A 22,095-nucleotide genomic window follows, 5' to 3' on the forward strand; every position below is an offset into this window, starting at 1 on the left:
TAGTACACTTAACACCTACGTTCTACTCATTCTTATGCAAGACAGGAAACACTTACCTATAACTTTATTTTAAAAGCACTGCAGAAGCTGTACTTGCAAAGATGGATGACATGAAGAAGATGCGCCGCCGCAGAATGAGAGAACTTGATGATATCAATGATACAGAGACCTTCAATGACACTGAAGAAGTAAGCATCTTTTTTGAGATAATTTGAAAGTGAAAGCATTCACGCACTTTGTTAAATGAAAATCTTAACTTGATTTTCAAGATTCGTAGGGAAGCATGTGAATCCCACTTAGTCCCTTTAGCCTTCAGTACAATTTGAAAATGCATTTTTTTCCAACATTTTCCAACATTTTCCTTAAATTGTCCTCCAATCTGAAACAAGTTTGGAGAGCAGCTAACTGCAATCAAATTAGTTTTAGATAAAGGTACACTGTAAATCATTTGTTTTGTGTATGATATTCAACAATATTGTTCGGCAAGGTGTTGTAATTGGCTATGGGCATTAGCTCATAGTCCCCATTCAAATGATGCTGCTATGCTAGTTATGTTTCCAAAACATTTTAGAACTGCAGAGGTCGGCAATAGTTTATTGGAAAGGCTGTCTGCATCTACTCTGCTTCATTGTGCACAAGGGTCTTATTTTCTGTAATTAAACGCAGATACGCCAGGGAGATTTGTTTTATTTCCACTAGTCAAGGATGCTTGTATCCAGCAGCAACCTTGTCCCTTACTGCTACTACCGCTGATATCTGTGGTTAAATATCTGAATTTCTTTCCTCCCATCCTTTCAAGATGCAATGAGTGGCATGAGCTGTAGCAGCAGCCTCCTATTTGGGCTTGCAGTGTATCTCACCCATGAAGACAGTATGCTAAGAGTTATACAATGCTCAGAACTCTAAAGTAAAATATTGCTGCAGCGTAATCAAGATTAATACTTTAAGCAAATACTCTGGCGGCCAAAATTCCATCTGATGACTTGTGCCATCTCTACCAATCTCAAAATGCGATGCCTGAAAAATTCAAGATGGGTTAATAAGTGGTGCACGAATATTCAGATCAAGCTGAGGCAAGTAAGAACAAGTTGGTCGTTTTTTTTTTTATTACAGAGAAACAGCATTTTTATTAATCTTAAGTATTTTTATGTCCATTGAATTAATTTTTTATTTAAAAAAAAAAATCTTTTTTTATTAAGAAAACATAAGGCAGCTTTACAACAAAAAACAAACCAAAAACGAGCAGTCTTCCGGGTTAGCACATCATCGGATAAACACCTCCCATACATAACAAAAAATGAAAAGAAAATAGCAGCAATGACAAAATGAGCACACCATGATGATACTCTTTAAGGTGACTCCCTGTCCACATTGTAGGTGGCGTCAACAGCAAAAGGGGTACATAGAAATCCTCTGTCCTCATTCAACAAATTGGTCTGTTATCTCTTCTTTGAGCATGAAAGACTAGAGCATAGCCTAACATAACCGGAATTGGAACCATGCACTTGTCCTCTTGCTGTTAAATGACCCATCAAAACTTGGGTGAGGAGGTATGACTTTGCTTTTACAATGTCTATTGCATGATGAAACTGTTATGAAAACACTGCTCATAAATGATGAAGAATTTTATCGGCCATCTTAATGGTGCTCTTCAGTTGAATTTGAAATGTTGGTGGTCCTAGGTCAGAATTCAAGACCACACAGATGGCACTTTGCCTCAGTCAGCTGCGTATATTCTTCATTCAGCACTTATGAATAGTGCTTTTGAGCCTGGACCACATGATTATTGGTAATTGGGGACAAGAAGCTATAAATGTTGGTCTTGACCCTTGAATTATATAGGGGTAGAGGTAGACTGTATAGAGCTGTGTTGACTACAGCCATGTTTAGAGACACTGAACTCTACAGTTTGGGGGCTATAGGGGGTAAGGCAGTATGCAGCTGTATCAAAAACTCACTTACAGAAAGTATCCAAGAGGAATCTTTTCTCAGTGTTTAAGTCAGTCAATTGAACCATACAGTTAGTTAAAACAAAGGTCCTCTACTTAGGTTGGTGAAGCTGTGCTGCCATCCCCTTTTCTGTAGTAGCAGTATATTCTTTAGTGAGGAGCACATGGTTTACCTAAACCCCTTGGAGAGAAGGATAGAGGGAGTCCAATGGGTTGTGCCTTTTGTCTCCCCTATGCAGGTGTCTGCTTATGCCCCCACAACAAATGTCCTGCACGTATGTCATTTCTTGCACATTCATGGAGTGTGTTGACTGGGTAGTCTCTCAGCTGTATCTCTGTCAAGGACCTGGGCCACTGTGTCTGACCCCTTTGCCCCCCTCACATTGTCTCCTGAAAACTGTCCTGTCTTTATTCTACACCCATTCTTCCATAGGTTTCCACATCTTGCCTACACTGGTGGGCCACTGACACTTCTGGGTAGCACATCATAGACCCTCAGCTATGTTGTTTGTGAATCACCTAGGGTATGTTTTTACATTTGCAATTTCTGGGTGGACCCCACAGACCATATCCAGAGTGGGCCCGAAGCCTAGGTTGTGCCTTAAGTGGATGGACCCATGCTCTTTTACAGTATCTGGATGGATCTCCTAGTTTTTTCAAATTTAGTTTAGTTATTATAAGTATACACAATATTGTAGTTGTGTCTCCATACACAGTATGGTAGTTTTCTCCTCTTCTGGCATACCTGCCTTTACTTCACACCATGATTAAGTGTTCTTGCAAGTTCCCCAAAATCTCCACCTCATACAAGATGCCAAAAATTCTTTTCACATGAACCACTTGAAAACAGTGTACCAACCAAGCACAAGAAACTTAGTAGCCTCCTTGCTCAATCATTCAAAAGCGCTTTGGGCCCCGTGCGGGGATTGAAACATGCAATTTAAATACAATAATAATAATACATTTTGTGCCACTCCTCAAAACTAGAGCAACTATGGGTGGGGTGGGGATAGCTAGCTGCTTGTCTTTTACGCAACTCAACCCTGGCAATAGTGAAATTCACCCCTCTTTCCTTCTTTACTACCATCTCATTATGTGATGGGCTCCATGTCTAGAATCAGTCTATGCTGCTTAAGAACATTCCCTTCTCATATTGGAGGGACCCGAAGACCTGCAGAAGGTGAATTGACCCGTTGGCCTCTAGAGGAAGTGAAGTACTGACCTCCTAAGCCAATACTTTATTCAAATGATTTGACTCTAAACTGAGGGGTTCCACCATCAGTGGAGAAGAATCCTTGAGAGCTAGGAATGTAATCGCTGTATGGCTGCACCCTCTTTTCCAGATTGGTCCTGAGGCCCCTGAAGAGTGTTTGGAGCAGGCTTCAGATGGGCCTGTAGATGGAGTGTGGCCTACCAGCCTGTAAGGAGGAGCTTGACCGTCCCTGCCAGACTGAACATGCAGTAGAGATATTTAGTCCTAGATGACTTGAAAGATCTGCATGGAAGACACCAAGAGGCAGCTACAGAAGCCACAAGGGACCGCAGCCAGCTGTGCAATAGCCACATAGCACCCTCTGGTTCGATGAATGCCTCTTCACCTTCAGACATCGAGACTGTTTACTTTGTCACCAGTCCTCCTCTTTTCTCCTTTGGGGTCGTGGGCTTTTTTTTTTTGTCCTTGGAGTTTGAGAAATTTGGACATTGATCCTGGGGTTTGAGTCCCAGCTAACTGGGCGAAGGACTTTGTCCTTATAAGTGAGGTATTAGAATTCTCTTAGCAGGAGTATCACCAAATGACCACTGTGATCAAGATATTTATCCGCACCAGTGTCCAAATGGGCGCTGGACTGTTTGGGCCTATGTTTAGTGCCTCATCCATTGAACAATTTGACAAGCTCCTCTTGGAGATTCCAGTGCTAAATGGGAATACTTGGTCGTTCAGTTTGAGTGCTACAATATTGTATTACAAATTACAAACCTACAATGCATTGCGCAGCACTTTTTTTTTTTAATGGCCCTAACCATAAAATATCTATGTTTAATCCAATTAGATTTTATGAATCTAGTACCATTCATGTCATGGTTCAAACGGTAATAAAAAAAAAAACACTGTCTTCTGCTTGAATGTCACAGCAGAACGTTTTGGTAATGGAATCAGATCTTTGTACTGAGTGCGAAGCCTATAAGATGGTCGATATTACCTTGAGTCTTTCTTGTTTCTTCTCTGAGAATGTAAACCGACACTAAAGTTTGTGGTGTCAGCTGCAGGAAAGGCTCTGCCACTGGATCTGGTGTACTTAAATGTAGGAACCTACAGGGCATTAATTGGCTGGTCTTACTTTGTAGGGACACTTTGTACCAGCTAAATCATTTGTCTAACTGTTAACTACTGCAGTTATGAAGCAAAATATGGGCAAGGCAAAGGGCCATAAACTTGATCTACTCATTAATGGGCAACCAGTTTAATGAGGTCATTGCCAGACATATGTAATTTTTTTCTCAGTTTTATATAGTGCGAACTTGACCCGAATCGGGTATCGGAGCGCTTTACATAGCACCAGTTACATTACATGTAGTCACATTCATTTTGTGTTAGGCACGGGGAGATTAAGTGATTTGCCCAGAATCTCAGGATGTTCAGTGTCATTGCCAAGACTCGAACCCAGTTTCCCAGATTCGAGGTTGGCCGCCCTAGCCGTTAGGCCAACTCCTCTCCCCTAATTGCATGAAATGAGTACTACTCCTTGTCTACCTTCAGCATTGTGTAGGTTATAATTTGTGCAGTGACTTTTTGGGTAAGCCCAGATAAAGGAACAGTGTTGCAATAATCCACTCTAGCAGTAATGGCTGTGTTTACTATGGTTACTTTATGCATAAAGCTGAAAATCCTATTTGTAGCAAGGAGGTACCTAATCTAGTCTCCAGTAATTTTTTTTATTTGCTGGTAGATTCCTATTGTTTTTGGATTCCTTCCCTTTGTTAGCATCTGATGGGTAAGAGTTAATCAGATGAATAATCCCAAGAAAGAGTGCACTGTCCCTTTTAGTGACATCCAATATCAGAAAGGCAGTCACTCAATGGTTTGATTTAAAGACCGCCAGAGGAAGCCGGTAGGTGGAATTGAAGGTTTTCATTCTGAGACAGTGTTTTTTTTTGTTGTTTTTTTACATTGCATTTTGGGGTTTTTGAGACCCACCCTACAAAGTGGTACTGGATAAAATCCATGGTTGCCGAAGCAGTCGAGTATTTCGTAAGATCAGTTGGATGCTGTGATGTTACATGTTAGAACGTGGATTCGTTAATTTACAATACCGTAACTGCTTTATCCACACATGCAGCCAAATAAAAGTCCCATACAGCTAGTTTAAGGAAACACACTTTTCATTCGCATCATACTTGTCACAAACATTGATAAGGCAATATATTTTGACTAGCGTATAAAGAATGTTTATTAAGCTTCACTAAAAGGCTGGACGGGTATAGCAGAAGCAGCAGTGCAAGCTTTTCTAACACAATAAATGCAGATTGACTAATGGAAGTGTGAGTGGTAGGGTCTGTGTGTGTGTGTGACCGTATAAATGTTTGGAAGAGTGCAAAAGAAAGTGAGTATGTGTGAGTGTATGTGTGTTATGCGTAAAAGTGTGCTTCTTGTCTGGCATTCTGGAAGTTATTCTGACCTTATTGACAAGGGCACTAATACCATATTGATGGGAGGTGTCACCTATGGCAAACTGCAGGCCCTTTCCTGCGTCTATTAAGACATCATTGGCTTTGGGGACTTAAATTGTCTGAGAAAGCCACTAGCCCAGTCATACCCAGTGGCAGGGCCACAGAACAGGCACCACCAGACTTGGCAGAAGGCCCTGACATGATTCACCAAATTCTTAGCATAACTGGTGGATCCGTAGCAAAATGTTGGAACTGATATTTGGGGTTACTCTTGTTATAAGATTTCCTGTACTCCTTTTATAGGGGGGTAGTTTATGGCAAAATGATGACCCTTGTATACCGGAGGGATTTTTTGGAGGTATCCATGACTTTGTCCATGGTAAATTTCTGACGCTGTAATATTGAATGTACTCCTTGACATCAGGGGCTCACCCATGAAAGAATGATTACCTTGGTATAGTGAAAGTATATTCTGACTTACGTTTTTGTGATACTTTTTATTGTTACCAGAAAATCAGGATCTACACCACATTTTGTCATAGTGGCACAGCATTACGTTTCCATGATATTGCATATCTAACGAGTATCCACCCTTTTCTCACCCACCGCCAGCCTTCGAGGGGAAGCGGACACACCCAAAGGTAGGGTCAGGCTGCAGAATCTTGCAAACAAGAAACACTTGGTCCTCCCATGATATTCGTTCCACTTGCCCCATATTTTCACCCATTTTTTGAGAAAGCCTTAGTTTTATAAGCCATTTTTTTCAGCTACCATACTTAGGCCCATATCATTCTTCCAGTCCCTCGAACTCTGTGCCATCTACGCCCCCAGCAGTGGCCTGTATTGCTATATTGTGCTTGGCTATTGTCAGACCTAGGGTCATCCAGACCATGTGCATGTGGTTAAGGTCTGTTACCTCCCAGATATTGAGCAGACACCATTAAGCGTTCAGTGGAATAGTTGCCCCACACTGTATTCATACAATTTACAATTGCCTCGCAATAGGGAATTATGACAGGGCACCTAAGATAGTATGGCTGACTAAATACATTTGAGGGGAAAAAACGTAACTCCTAGAAAAAGCGAGGCTTCCCTGGTGCACCATGAAAGTACTGGAATATATCATGAATAAGGGTCTGTGGCATTTTTAGCAAATGTTAGCAAATTTTATCCTAAAAGTTTAAAAAAAGAAGTCTACTTTCACTTAAAACATCTACAAGAAATCTGTTAATTTGTTTTGCTTGCTAGAATTTGGGGGTAGTATCACACCCTTCCACTTACATAGATCTTTTTCCTCACATAATGGCTATGAGATTAACTGTGACCCATTTCTGGAAATGCTTGTCCTGCCCTGTTGCTGGGGTATGGGGAGCTGCGGCCAGTGTAGCCTGACCTGGCATTGACTTTGGAGGGGGGCGCTGGGTTTAAAAACAAATTTTGGGTTTGAAAGCACATCTACTTCCATGTAAATCAGGGAGTTTTCAGGCAACAATAAAAATGTCAAGATAACCCTGGTGATTAATGTTCCTACTGATGAGAGTTCGGAATTTTGTCTAGTGGCAGTTATGGCTCATTGTAAAGTGGAGGGTTAACCTGCCTGCTTCAAAGAACGTGTACCATGCAGATCACAGAACTGAATGTGAGTGAACTGTGAGTAGCACTATAAAAAAAATGAAATGGAGGGATGAGGTTCACTTTTGGGGAGTGGTAGTGAGGGGATTCATGGTGGAGAAGGTGGTTATGGGGGAGGAGAGCGTCAAAGACCATCATAACTGCTGCCATCAGCGCTCGAGCTGGCCCTGGCTGGGAGTCATAGACCCACCCCTCTGACCCCGCCCCCTCATTTCAGGTCAAGTTGCACCCCTGATCCAGATTATAAAGACTGTTGATTTAAATAACACTCCTTTTCATTAAGAATATGATGACCTGTGTGTAGACATTCCTTTCACGTTTTTATTTTAACTGCTTTAAAGTGTGATGTATACCCTTGTGGGAAATCTTATTGCTTTATAACTTGAGTAAGCTGCTTGATGATAAAATCCTACTGGTACTCTTTGCATTCTGGAAAGAAATGATTGTTGGGTAGTGAAGTGATTTACAAGATCGGACACTGTGCAGTGATCTCCATCTGATACTTTCATAAATGTTACCATTCCATGTAGGACAGATGCTTAAGGTTCTCATAATAAACTAGGTAAGTAACCAGAGCCGATTTTACTTAAAATTATTTGCTATGTTTTTTAGATGATACATTCTGTGGTTTCTTGGCATTGCCGATAGCCTAGCTTGGAGCTAAGCTTTCCCATCAAAACCACAGTGCAGTGTTAAAAGTGTTCTTGTTCTTTGGTGTTTGCAAGGGCGAAACTGGTCTTGGGTTGCTTGTGTTACAGTTCAGGGAGGACTGGACCTGCTCCTGTTGGTGCAGGGCCAGACCGGTTTGCATTTGACTGGGTCCAAACTGAGGTGGCAGGGTGGGTGAACAAAAATCTACTTGGATGTGGACCGAACGATTGCCAGTGGCCGAGATTAATACAAGCATTCCATCCATCATCTTGTTGTTGCTATTGTAACAGTTGCCACCCACAAAAGCTCAGTTCAGAAGACACTGCTTCTCATTCTTGAAGCTTCCTCAGTGCTGCTGTACAGTGCACCTTCCTTGGATAAACTAATCCGATTAGTAGTCCGCATTCATATGCCATAAAACCGAAAAAGGGCCTCGGTACAAACCATGAACATTACTACTTTGCTCCATCATCCTCCATAACACCAGTTCAAAAGCAGTGCCCTCTTTAAACATTTAAATTGGCCCAAATCAAGATTTAAAAAAAAAGTTGTTTTACGCTGGACCCTGCCCCAAACAGGACTATATTTACTTATTTATTTTTAAAATTCTCAATTTGAAAAGCCTGTTACAAGTAGTGGTCCTGTATGGGACTTAGAAATAATAAAGTAGAATAATAATAAAAGATGTTTTTCAATATATAGTTCTTGGTGACAGACACGTAGAACGAAGTTAGAGTATTTGTTTCATGAGTAGCCCTTTAGTGAAAAATATAAACAGTGATTGAATTATGATTCTGTCCTTAAGGAGAGAGAGAGAAGCAGTTTCAGCTCTTTTTAGGTACTTGGACTTTACTTGCATTTCTTTCAGTTATCTGCAACTGAGCAGTAACTGCAATCATTCATGCCAAGATGAAATTCCATTTGGCACTAGGGTTCAGATACTTAAGCTAGCTTTTTTCCCTAGTTCTGTTTTTGTTTAGACATAATACTGGAAGCAAAAATATCGTGGTATAAAAGTGCCAAGAATACAGAGTACAAAAAGATTGTGAAGGTAAGTTTCTATAGGTAGGCAAAGTGTTACTATATAGAACTCCACTTATATGTACCTTGAACTTGTGTGTGTGTATATATGTGTATATATATATATATATATATATATATATATATATATATACAAATTCACTGAAAAAACCATAGGTTTCACACGTTATAGTTAGCTGGACATTTTACTGATAAAAAACCATTGAAATTCCCCCGTTATAATTAGTGCAGGCCACTATAACTCACGCGACCGCAATCCTCTGCTGATGCCAATACTGTATTTAGACACTTATTTGCCCATGTCTTCTTCCATTAAATTTTAGCTATACATATATTACAAATATTTTTTTTTCATAAAGACACATATGTCATCAGCAGAGGATTGTTGTCGCGTGAGTTATAGTTGCCTGCACTAACTATAACGGGGGAATTTCAATGGTTTTTTATCAGTAAAATGTCCAGCTAACTAACATGTGTGAAACCTATGGTTTTTTCAGTGAATTTGCAAGGTTTTTTAAATGCGAATTCCTAACTATAACGTGTGTGAAACCTATGGTTTTTTCAGTGAATTTGTACGGTTTTTTAAATGCTAAGTTACTTTACGCCATTCGTGGCGTGCGCGCCCCCTTAACGCAGTTCGTTCCGTGCGTGCACGGTGCGCTTCGCGCACCGTGCGCGCACAGTGAGCACGCGGTGCGCTTCGCGCACCGCGCGCCCACTTTACGCAGTTAGTGCCGTGCACGCACGGTGGGCACGCGGTCGCTACGCTAGATGGGCCATGTACGCACGATGCGCTTCGCGCACATGGAGGACATATTATGCGCTTCGTTGTGAAAGGTAATCTTTTATGTTTTCATTTGAGTAATAAGCCATACACAAATGATGCCCTTCGGGAATCCATTTGCACACGGGGTGGGGTGAGTATGGATAATATTTTTTTTTAAAACAATTTTTACCGTACGCGTACGGTAAGCGTAATCTGCGATTTTTGTTTTGTTTTGTTTTTTATTTATTGTTTTTTTTTTTTTCAAAAAAAATAAAATTGACTTTTTGGCCTTGGGGGATCTTTGGGGACACCTTCATCAATGCTAGGTGGTTAGGAGCTGTCTAAACAGCCCGTTTACATGTATTTTGCCTTTCTTTTTCCACCCCCCCTCAGAGTGCGAGAGAGAAAATGGCGGCCGCCGCTTCCTGGTTTCGACCGATTCGAATGTTTACTAAGATCTAACAGCCAATCAGATTCGCGCTCGCGTACGGTAAGCTTACCGTAAGCGCACCGTAAGCTGCCACAGATATATATATTGATTTAAATGCTATTTTCTCAGGAACTACTGAACAGATTTACACCAGACCTACAAAAGGCACTTCCTTGACCTGAGGACTACCTCTCTGCCAAATGTCAAGTAACTCTGTTCAGCCGTTCGGGCTGTAGCTGTGTCTAAAGGTCCTATGGAAAAATGCATGGGGAAAAACGCGTTTTGGGACCCCCCTTTTTTCTCAGCCCCCGCTTGACGAATCCCCCCCGAGACTTTCAGGGTAGGAGCGGAGCGTAGCGCCCCACCTATTTTGAAAATTTCGCGAGGATTCGTCGACCGGCGCCAAAGTTATTCCAAATAGAATGTTGCGGTTTTCCTATGGAAACAGGGTCCTAACTAGCCAGTAGGTAATATATATGTGTGTGTATATATATATATATATATATATATATATATATATATATATATATATATGTTTTCTATCTTCAAGGTACATAATGTGGAGTTAAGAATAGTAAATCTATACTTACTTATTTGCGTTTTCTATCTTCAAGGTACATAATGTGGAGTTAAGAATAGTAAATCTATACTTACTTATTTGCACTTACCATATCAATATTTTGGTCCACATTAATTTTTTGGGGACACAATATTCTGCCCACTGTGTTCTGATAAAAGTAGCACCTTTGTGATATCTGAAAATAGTATCTTCATGGCAAATGTGCTGAATGAACTGTTACTTCTAAAAGGCCAAACTCACTGGGGACTATTCCAGTTTGTGTTCAGGTTAACTAAAAAAGATTAAAATAAAGCATGCTATTGTATATATTAATCTGAGCGCAGGTCTCTTTAAATCCCTCATATAAAACAGATATCCACTTAATCTTTGCCTGATCCTATGTTCTATTTTTTTGTATTATTGGTTTAGGCGTTTATGCCACACAAGACCACACCAGAGCACATTCTTGAAGGGGAAGTATTCTTCCGTACTGTAGAAGACTTCCATTATTCTGTAGCCATCCCACCAGATGAGATAAAATGTAATTTTTAAAAAAAACTGAAAGCTTTCAATTTTTTAAACAATTTTTTCTGATAATTAGGAAAATCTTGACATGTACTCCCGTGTAAAACGAAGAAGGAAATGTGCAACAGTTGATGAAGAAACTACTGACAACCAGGATGAAAGTGGCGGTGAGCTATTGTGTCTCTCCCCCTCTCTCTCCCCCCCTCTCTCCCCCCCTCTCTCTCCCCCTCTCTCTCCCCCTCTCTCTCCCCCTCTCTCTCCCCCTCTCTCTCCCCCTCTCTCCCCCTCTCTCCCCCTCTCTCCCCCTCTCTCCCCCTCTCTCCCCCTCTCTCCCCCTCTCTCCCCCTCTCTCCCCCTCTCTCCCCCTCTCTCCCCCTCTCTCCCCCTCTCTCCCCCTCTCTCCCCCTCTCTCCCCCTCTCTCCCCCTCTCTCCCCCTCTCTCCCCCTCTCTCCCCCTCTCTCCCCCTCTCTCCCCCTCTCTTTCTCTCTTCCCCCCTCTCTTTCTCTCTTCCCCCTCTCTTTCTCTCTTCCCCCCTCTCTTTCTCTCTTCCCCCCTCTCTTTCTCTCTTCCCCCCTCTCTTTCTCTCTTCCCCCCTCTCTTTCTCTCTTCCCCCCTCTCTTTCTCTCTTCCCCCTCTCTTTCTCTCTTCCCCCCTCTTTCTCTCTTCCCCCCTCTCTTTCTCTCTTCCCCCCTCTCTTTCTCTCTTCCCCCCTCTTTCTCTCTTCCCCCCTCTCTTTCTCTCTTCCCCCCTCTCTTTCTTCCCCCCTCTCTCTCTTCCCCCTCTCTCTCTTCCCCCCTCTCTCTCTCTTTCCCCCCTCTCTCTCTTTCCCCCCTCTCTCTCTCTCCCCCCTCTCTCTCTCTCTCCCCCCTCTCTCTCTCTTTCCCCCCTCTCTCTCTTCCCCCCTCTCTCTCTTTCCCCCCTCTCTCTCTTTCCCCCCTCTCTCTCTTTCCCCCCTCTCTCTCTTTCCCCCCTCTCTCTCTTTCCCCCTCTCTCTCTTTCCCCCCTCTCTCTCTTTCCCCCCTCTCTCTCTTTCCCCCTCTCTCTCTTTCCCCCCCTCTCTCTCTTTCCCCCTCTCTCTCTTTCCCCCTCTCTCTCTTTCCCCCTCTCTCTCTTTCCCCCTCTCTCTCTTTCCCCCCTCTCTCTCTTTCCCCCCTCTCTCTCTTTCCCCCCTCTCTCTCTTTCCCCCCTCTCTCTCTTTCCCCCCTCTCTCTCTTTCCCCCCTCTCTCTCTTTCCCCCCTCTCTCTTTCCCCCCTCTCTCTCTTTCCCCCCTCTCTCTCTTTCCCCCCTCTCTCTCTTTCCCCCCTCTCTCTCTTTCCCCCCTCTCTCTCTTTCCCCCCTCTCTCTCTTTCCCCCCTCTCTCTCTCTCTCTCTCTTTCCCCCCCCCTCTCTCTCTCTCTCTCTTTCCCCCCCCTCTCTCTCTCTCTCTCTTTCCCCCCCCCTCTCTCTCTCTCTCTCTTTCCCCCCCCCTCTCTCTCTCTCTCTCTTTCCCCCCCCCTCTCTCTCTCTCTCTCTTTCCCCCCCCCTCTCTGTTTGTCTCTCTCGGATTCCCCACCTACCCCATCTGATAAATAACCTGTAACTGTAATATAGTACTTTATTGCTATTGAGAGTTTCTGGCACTGACATAAGCCACAAGTCTGTAAATGGTATCAGAACCCCGAGATGGCCATGTAGGACCTTAGTACACATCACCCAGCCTGATTTTCTTGTGGTGTTTATATTGCATTTTGTTCTGGAGGGCAAATGAAGTTAAAGATTTTTTTTCTACAAATTGTAAAATGCTTATTGCAAACAGTAAATGACATGCTGAATTACACTGTTTGCAAATGAATAGTTTGGATTGCTAAAGCTGTTCGCTATAGCTAGCTAACAAGTTTAATGATTGGACTTACAATATTCAGTTCTGGTTTACCATTCATGAATCGGTTTGTAAACAGTGCAAGAGTGTTAAAGTTGTGCAGAGTGATTTGGGTACGACATAATGACGAAACCCATTTTTGCTAGATTCTTGTTAATGCTATTTCTCCATATTTTGTAAAGATTGTTGAAATATGAGGTTTTATAGCACTGTATTCCAATAAGATTAAGAGTTCTTGTGTGAGGGAGAATATAGATCTATGCCATTTGAAGCCCATAAAATGAACCGGATTTGATAAGAAATGTTACCGCTTCTGCTTGTCACATGGTTGTATAAGTGAAGGTATGCTCAAACCATGACTTTCTATAGCTTGTGTTCTACAGTGCTTTAGCCATTACGTTTTATAGCTTATTCTCTACGGATTGTCTGGAATGGGCCAAGGAGACATTTCCAGGGCTATTGTGGTCCTAAGGACCTGTTTAAAGCTTTCAAATGGCAATCCTTTGTAGGGTACCCGTTTTTTAGGTCTCGCCTGACCCAGCGCATGCGCTGGTCTGGCGAGACTTTTTGAGAAGGCTCCAATAAGTGCTACCAGGCCAGCCTAGAGCTACAGTGCATATGCGCGGGCGCGCGCTGTGCTTGACCGCAATTACTTTCACTTTTGCATCCTCACGGCCGCTTTGATGTTTGATCGCGATTGTGATCACTTTCGCGGCCGCACAGCCGCTTGGCATAGCAAATAGGTCTCGCTTTTGGGACCTTATAAGTATTTAGTTATGCAACTGTTGCATGGCTAAAGACTTATAAGGTCCCAAAGGCGAGACCTATTGGCTATGCCAATGCTTGTACTTCTTGCGTACTAGATTGCTTTACTTGACTGTAGACTAAAGCCTATTGTTGACCATTCCAAAAATATACAATGAGATTAGAGGTAGCCCCTTGCTTACTAAAGGTTGGATTTATTGTCCATCTCATTTGCTCGATCTTTATTTGATGGATTCTTGTTCTTGTATGACCCTCCCTGGGACAATGGCCTTTTTAGAGCCCTTTTGATAGGATAATTTGCATCTTTCATGCTTTACATTTCGGGTACTATTTTCTTTATCAGTAAGCACCCCACAAGAATGTGTGTTGTTGCTCTGTTGTATTCTGCTTCCTCAACCTCTTCAAAGACTTACCTGTCCCTCTGTGGCTTTTCCTTCCACTGCTTCCCTCGCAGTACAGCAAATGCTTCCATTCTCCTTTTTAGGTCTCACCTAGGCTGCTCATGCGCTGTCTTTTTGAGACCTGCTATAGCTAGAATATGGGCTTCAAAAAACGCTGCTCGTTTTTTCGTTTAATTTACGCTTCATTTGTACTGCAGTGCCCTCATTTAATCTCCCTTTGCTGCCCCACCCCCACAACGCTACTTTTTTAGGTTTTGCTCGAGCTGTGCTTTCGAAATCCCACCCCCACAACACTGCTTGTTTAGGTTTTGCTCAAGCTGTGCTAGCAAAATCTTTTGCATTAAAAAAATAAAAAAAATCTTTAAATGCGCTTAGAACCTGTCCATTATTTACCATTTGTTGGAATCAACATTCTCTTTTCCATGCTTTTGATTGGTCTGCACATAGTCTGCTTTTACTTTGCACTTCTTCCTGCTTTACCTATCCATGCCGCAAAGCATGGCCCAAGTCCAGCTTCCTGTCACTGGCCAGTGCCCTTCCACTGGCAATGCACTTTGGAAGGCACTTTTTTTTTTCTTGCCCTCATACGAGTGCATCTGCAGGCCTTCTCTCCTCCCTAGCGCTCTTCCTAAATCTTTGCCTAGTACCCTCTCCCATTCTATTTTGATTTTTTTTTTTGACTTTCAATGTATTTTCTACAAGTGTTTATTTTATTGATCTGTGTCGGGTTCAGATCTTTGTTCGTGAAGGTCTAATGCTTTCTGCGTGCAAGTGTTTATTTTAAATGCCATTTTGTTGGGATAGCATCGCACTTGCAGTCAGAAATCCGGAGTTCAGAAATGGTGACTCCTGTTAGAGTTTTTTGTCAGTGGCTCTGTGAATGTATTTATTTTGGTATTAGCTGTGTGTCCTCTGAGTTAAATTTTCCCAGTGTGTGTTTTCAATTGTAAAATGCACTGTGACCACATTGTAAGGCCTAGTTCTGACTAAATGGATACTGAACTTGAAAGAATAAATATTTTACTGACCATTTTATCTGAAAGAGACTGTTAGTTATAGATTCCTTATCTTCGACTTACCCCCAGGCGTCCGACTGGATCCGGAGAAACTTTTTCTTAGCAGTACTACTGCACATCAGTAGGTGGCGTCTGTTGACTGCGTCATGTTACCTGGGATGACGTTGCGGCATCTATTTTGACGCCGGCACTGCACGCTGACGTCCGTTCTTTCTTTTTCCATGCTAGCCTAGCACAGATCCAAAGAAAGCTACCCCTTAAGTCACTTTTTGACAAAAGTTTATAAAAAAAAAAACGTTTGTTGACTTCTTTTTTTGAGTCTTCGACTCCTGGTGCGTGAGGGATGTCCCATCGTCAGACTGGCTTCAAGCCCTGCGAGGCCTGTCACAAACTGATGTCTGTGATGGACCCGCACCTCATGTGCCTCTCGTTCCTGGAGCGCAACCACGATCCGAAGTTGTGCTCCGACTGCCGGGCCATGAATCTAAAGTCTTTACGGGTCCCGAAAGCTCTTGGAGGCCCGGCAGTCAGCTCCACGTCGTTCTCGTTCTCACTCAAGAGGAAGGTCTCGAGACCGGTCGCAAAGCTCCCACACCTAGTCGGACTCAAAGTCCTCCAAGTCTTCGGGTAAGTCGAAGCGCAAGAAGAAGGCGAAGAAGCACAGGCGCTGTTTGCCTTCTCCCCATCGGTCGGTTGATGCGACGCGGGATCCGGAGCGTCGTAACTCTAAGGCTCCGCCTTCTGTGCCTACTTTCTGGGATGACTCCACACGCCTCCCTCCCTTTTGGGAGGTGGAGCGTCCCCTGCCCAGCTTCATGCTTTTTACGAAGCCCTGCATTCCATCTTAACATCTTAACCTTCCCCGTACTGATCCCGCATCTGTCGTGCCCCCAACCGACACTGTCCCCAACCTCACCCCCATGATGGAACCGGAGCCGGATCGATGTCGGCCGACGTCTAATCCGATGTTGGAGGGTACTTTTGTTCCCCCTTTTAGGTCTCGGCTGGCGATGGCATCGCTCATGCGCTGCTCTCTGCATTCGAGAGCTTCTTGAAATCAATATGGTTAAGGAAGGGGACTTGAAGCCCCGCCCCCTCTTCCCATTGGCTCACGTCATAGCTTAGGCTAAACGCTGACATTCCATTGTTAAGGAGGCTTTTTAGTCCCTCCTTGTTGTCGCCCTGTCCACTTTTGTCCCCGCCCACCAGGATTTGATCTTTTACTGGTGGCGTTAGAGTATGGCCTTTAATTACTGTGCGAGCACTATTTGTTTTCTCCTTTCCTCTCATTCTCCCCAAGCAGACCCTTCCCTCTGTCTCTGAGACACAGCTGCTGTTTTTTTTAACTTTGGAACTGAGCGTGGCGCTGCTTCAAGGACACCGCGCTCAGTGTTAAAGTTAAGAAATATATCAAGAAACAGAGTGCGGTGTCCGTGAAGCAGCGCCGCGCTCAGTTTTAAACGTAAGCATTTGCAATGCAAGCGGACCGATTACATTGCAAATGCTTGTTTTGCTTTCCAATGCTGGTGTAAGGCGAGTGGCTCGTAATTACAGTACTGGAACCATCTTTCTCTGTAGTGAAAGACAAAACATTACCACATTCTTTCCCTGGCGGACTTTATTACCCTCTACGGAAACAGGGACCACGACAATGGTTCTGTATGTTTCGAGTGTAGAAAGTCATTTTAAAATACATGCTCGGCTAACGTGTGGGCAAAGTGCGTGATTGCCCAGGACACCCTCCGTTGATGAGCCCCAAGGTAAAGTGGTCAGATGTGCATAGCAGATAGATGTTTTCCAGTGTAAGAATTAGGCAGTTCTCAACTCTCGCGCTCTCTGTCAGATGTAGACCTTGAATAAAAAAAATAATCTTTTGAGTCACTTTCTCCTTATTTCATCACATACTAGTCTCTTTACATTCTCTGCCTTTCTCTGCGTCTTTCTGTGCCTACCCCCTCTATTCACCTCTCACTCACACCGGGCATTTCAACTTTCACCTGTTTTGGTGCCCGCAGTTCTGAATGTTTCATGTGTAATTTACACTGTTGGTGTCACATGGTCCGATAATGGTTAATAAATTCAAACTTCTTGTGAATGGGGGGGCAAAGTGTGTCTTGCCCAGGGCCCCAGAATTCCTGAAGCTGGCGCAAACGGCCAGAATATGCTGTGTAAACTACTTCATCGTATGTATGATTGTAATGGTGTTGGAGCCCGACGACAGAGCACAGCACAAACGGGTAAGAAGACCAGTCAATAGTTTTGCTGGGCCATTTCAGACCCATCGTAAATATGAGCGACGCCCACACAAAAAAGGCCTGTAATATTCCGATCAATGCGCATGCCCGTTTCCGCCTGATAAGATCTAAGATGATTCTCGAACTTGGGGCGGGTGCGCGCAGTGGTGACCCTGAGCACGCACTGATAAATATTGAATGACCATTTCGGAGGTTTTCACAGTAATGGGCCAATGATTTCCTACTGCGCATCAGGATCAATGCATTTTATTCAAGGGCAATTTTGTTGCTGACTTTCACACAGCACAAGAGCTTTTTGCCCTTCACGTGACATAGGGACATAATGATAAAATTACATTTTACACACCAGTTTCTGTTGCCAAGGGCGGCCATGAAGGGAGAAGTTCTTTCACTGTATGTGGCCTTGCGGCTAGTGGTCGACCTCAAAGCTGGGGGACCGGGTTTGAGCTCCACATCCTGTGATTCTGGGCAAATCACTTAATCTCCCTGTGCCTAACAAAAAACAAGCATTAATAATGCAATAGGTCTCGCATTTCATTAAGTTAAAGCCATTTGCTTTGCTATACAATACCATTAGCAAAGCAAATGGTTTTAACTTCATCAAAGGCGAGCCCTATTGCATTTTCAATGCTTGTTTATCCCTGGTGTTCCCTATTGCCCAGAAGATGGTGGTGAGGATTGGGAGGGGGTAACCTGACCCTTTAACAGATCAGCTTGAAGAACCGGACTGGAGATAGGACCTAGGTGAGGCTAGTGGTCTGGACACTTCCCCAGACCTTGGCTTGCTTTCTCCCCCTACCGTGGCTACGGAGGAGGGAGCGTCTTATGCTGTGGTGGTGCGAAGGGCAGCTGAGGCCTTGGACCTGGAGCTCCATTCAGTGGCGGTCAGAACTAATCTCCTGGCAAAGTGCTTCAACCGGCGGCAACCTCCTCTGAATCCCTTTTTCTGTTCAACGAAGCCCTCACTGACATCTTTCTAAGCACCTGGTCCAAGCACAACACAGGAACTCCTGTGGAACGGACTATTGCCACGTCAGTAGCCCTTCGGCACTACGCCTGGTTGAGGACGTCTGGCTTTTCCAGGGATGTCCAATCAACTTTGCTGGACATGCCCTTTGATGCTTTTTTGGTGACAAAGCGCAGGCTTAGCTGGACGCTTTAAGGATTCTCGAGCTACGGCCAGATCCTTGATGCTTGCAGCGTCATCCTGTCCACCGTAGTCTACTTTTTACCCCTTTTGTGGCTACGGAAGGGGCACCCCACCACATCCGGCCCAGCCACGCAAGCAGCCCAGCCTCTGCTTGACAGCGGAAGTGGGACTAGCGATGCGGGTCTAGGAGCCAGTGGGTGGGCCAGTCCACCTTCCCCCCCTGCCCCTGCCCCCTCCCCCCCTCCCCTGCAGCAGCCTCCAAGCCTTCATAGTACAACCTGTCGGTGTCGACAATGGCCAGTTGGCGGCAGGATTCGCCATCGCCTTCCCCACTGGCAAACCATCACGTAGGACAGGTGGGTTTTGCAAATAATCCGAAGAGGCTGCTCCCTTCTTTCGAGACTACCCCTTCTTCAATGCCACCGTCTTTCGATTGCATGTCGGAGTATCATTTGGCATTTCTCTGCCAGGAAGTCTCAGCTCTCTGGGCCAAGGAAGCTAGTGAGAGGGTTCCTACACCAGAATTGGGATGTAGTTGCTATTCCTGCTACTTTTTTGTGCCCAAGATGGACAAAGGCCTGCGTCCTATTCTAGACCTCAGATCCCTTAACTGCTTCCTCTGGAAGGAGAAGTTCAAAATGCTAACCTTGGCTCAGGTCCCGTCTGCCCTCAACCCTGGAGACTTGATGGTGGCGCTGGACTTGAAGGACCCCTATTTTTACATCCCCGTCCTGCCAGCCCACAGGCGCTACCTGTTGTTCACAGTAGGCCACAAGCATTTTCTGTGCACCGTGCTCCCCTTTGACCTTACTAGTGCCTCTCGGTTGTTCACGAAGGTGATGGTCGCAGCTTATCTGCACAGATATGGGGTTCCAGTCTTCCCCCGATCTCGACGACTGGCTGTTGAAGGCGAGCTCGCCCCAGGCTGTCCTCTCTCACCTCCAGACTTTGGCGGACCTGCATTCACTGAGGTTCATTATCAACGTGCCAAAGTCACACCTGACTCCCTCGAAGACGCTCTTTCACCTGAGCTGTTGTGGACACAGTGCAGTTTCGGGCCTATCCTCCCGAGTAGTGAGTCTGGGATATTCGGGCTATGATACTGATGTTTCAGCCTCTATCCCGGATTTCAGAGAGCATGACCCCGAGGCATATGTGGGACCTGAAGTTCCAGTGGGTGCAGCATCAGGGGAATCTTTCTATGTCCAGATCAGAGGGGAGTGCAACTGCAGTGGTGGCTAACGAACCACGCTTTGGGTAAGAGGCAGATCCCTCTCCCTTCCCCAACCAGACATCACAGTAGTGACAGATGCGTCACTCCTGGGATGGGGTGGCCGCCTGGGAGAGGCGGAGAAAGGGGCGTCTGGTCTCTGGCGGAGTTAGGGCTCCATATCAACCTTCTGGAGCTCTGGGCGATTCGCCTGGCAGAGAAGGAATACCTTCCATTTCTAAAGGGGAGGGTGGTGCAGGTGTTCATGGACAACACCACCTCCATGTGGTACTGCAACAAACCGGGCAGTGTGGGGTCGTGGACCGTATGTCAGGAGGCTCTTCGTCTCTGGACATGGCTGGAACCTCAGGGCATGACGTTGCTGATTCAACACCTGGCAGGTTCTCTGAACGCCAGGGCAGACTAACTCAGCCGCCGGTGCCTGGTAGATCATGAAAGGCGTCTTCACTCTGAGGTGTGCAAGGTCATTCAGCGGTGGGGAGACCATTGGTTAGATCTGTTTGCCACCGAAGAGAACGGCCAATGTCAGCAATATTGCGTGCTGGAGTTTCCAAGGCGGCGCTCGTTTGGCGGCGCTTTTCGTTGCGAGTGGAACTGTGGCCTCTTGTGCGCCTTTACCACTTCTGCCCCGAGTGCTGAAGAAGATAAAGTGCGGACGCAAGTTATTCTTGTGGCTCCAGACTGGGCACGAAGAGTCTGGTACCCAGAGCACCTGAGTATGGCGATTGATCCGCCACTCTGACTGCCTCTTCGAGAGGGATCTTCTGTCGCAACAGCAGGGGAGGCTTCTTCACCCGAACCTGTTCAGCCTCCACCTCCTTGCATGGAGATTGAGCGGTGACAGTTGACTGCTTTTGACCTTCAACCCGAAGTCTGTAATGTTACCTTGGCAGCCAGGTGTCCCTCCAGGAAAACTGTATACGCGTGTCGATGGAATAGGTTTGTGGCATGGTGCACAGCAAAGGCTGTGGATCCCCTTTCTGCCCCTGCATTTCCTAATGAATGTCATTTTCCACTGCTGTTCCTTTTTATCTGCACCTAGAAAGTAGATCAGGAACTTCAATGTCTCTTCTCCTTGAGCTCCCAATCCTCTGCTTCAGCCCTCAAAACGTTTCCAGAGTTGATTTAGGGTTAGCAAGGCCAGAGCAAAAGGGTTACCTCTTTTCCAGCCATAACTGACATGTCTAGTGTTCTATTTATACATGTGTCAAAACGGCAGCTTTTTCAAAGAATCATGCTTGCTCTGACGGACTTGACTTGAAATATTGAGCTTAGGCTTAATGTAAGGAAAATGCATAAAATGTTAGTTTACTGTGCAAATAAACGTTGCAGTATGTTCCACTGTATAGAACTATTAGCATACATCTGTCTGCACTAACTGTTCATGTTCTTAGAATCTTCAGAGGAAGGAGAAGACCAGGAGGAAGATGAAGAGGAAGAGGAAGAAGACGAGGATGAGGACGAGGACGAGGATGAAGATGAAGATGAGGACGAAGATGGGGAAGTAGATAATCAAAAACGTTATGACTTCAGACAAAGAAAAGAAGTTGTTCGGTACCAGGCTCCTTTGGAAGGTAGTTATTGTGTTGGATATTGGCAAAAGGCTAATTAACAGTTTTTACTGTAGATGCACATGCTAATGCATATATTTACAAGCTATACTGTGCTGTCAACCACCTGTTGCTATTTGTGCAAATCTCAGTGTCCATGCCTCATGTGTGCAATCCGTGTTTCTGAAGCTGTGAACTGCAGATGCCTGGGACTCATCCAATTCTGTGTAATCTAGGCAGGAGTAATGCATGGGAGCACACTGTTCAAGGCACTGGTGTTTTTTGTGGTACTACTTTAGCTAGTCTGGTACGTTAACGATGCAAATAGTTTAATTTTGAGCTGTTCTCTGAACCTATTTAGAGGCGCTCAAAAAAAAAAGAAAAAATACTTGTATGCCATTATTTAATTTGCTTGCTGGATTTGTTGAGTGCAGAGGTAAGATGAATGTTTACACATGCAATACTCAGTATCTCAAACAATTATTTCTGCAAAAATACAAAAGTAGACATTGAATCTGTACAGAGGCTGTTCTTCTTTACAGTCACAAACATTTCAAAGTAATTGAGGGTATTGCAGCGCTCTTCAACACAATCATTGCACCTGCGACCTCTCTTCCTAGTTGATGACTCAGATTTTAAAGCCTT

The 22,095-nt window shown here is 44.6% G+C and overlaps 1 protein-coding gene across 2 annotated transcripts in view; it reads left to right on the forward strand.

Annotated features, from left to right (window-relative positions):
* The window catches only part of ATAD2 (ATPase family AAA domain containing 2), a 424,041-nt gene that overhangs the window by 25,658 nt on the left and 376,288 nt on the right, over positions 1–22,095 (forward strand). Inside the window, exons 5-7 of one of the 2 annotated variants that reach the window (XM_085604996.1) lie at positions 77–188; positions 11,299–11,389; positions 21,295–21,474. In XM_085604996.1, coding sequence (XP_085461122.1) covers positions 77–188; positions 11,299–11,389; positions 21,295–21,474 — 383 coding nt within the window. The remainder of the gene's footprint in view (positions 1–76; positions 189–11,298; positions 11,390–21,294; positions 21,475–22,095) is intronic. The other variant, XM_085604998.1, reaches the window with a different exon arrangement.

This window comes from Triturus cristatus, chromosome 5_1 (assembly GCF_964204655.1).
Source record: "Triturus cristatus chromosome 5_1, aTriCri1.1, whole genome shotgun sequence".
Classification (NCBI taxonomy): domain Eukaryota; kingdom Metazoa; phylum Chordata; class Amphibia; order Caudata; family Salamandridae; genus Triturus; species Triturus cristatus.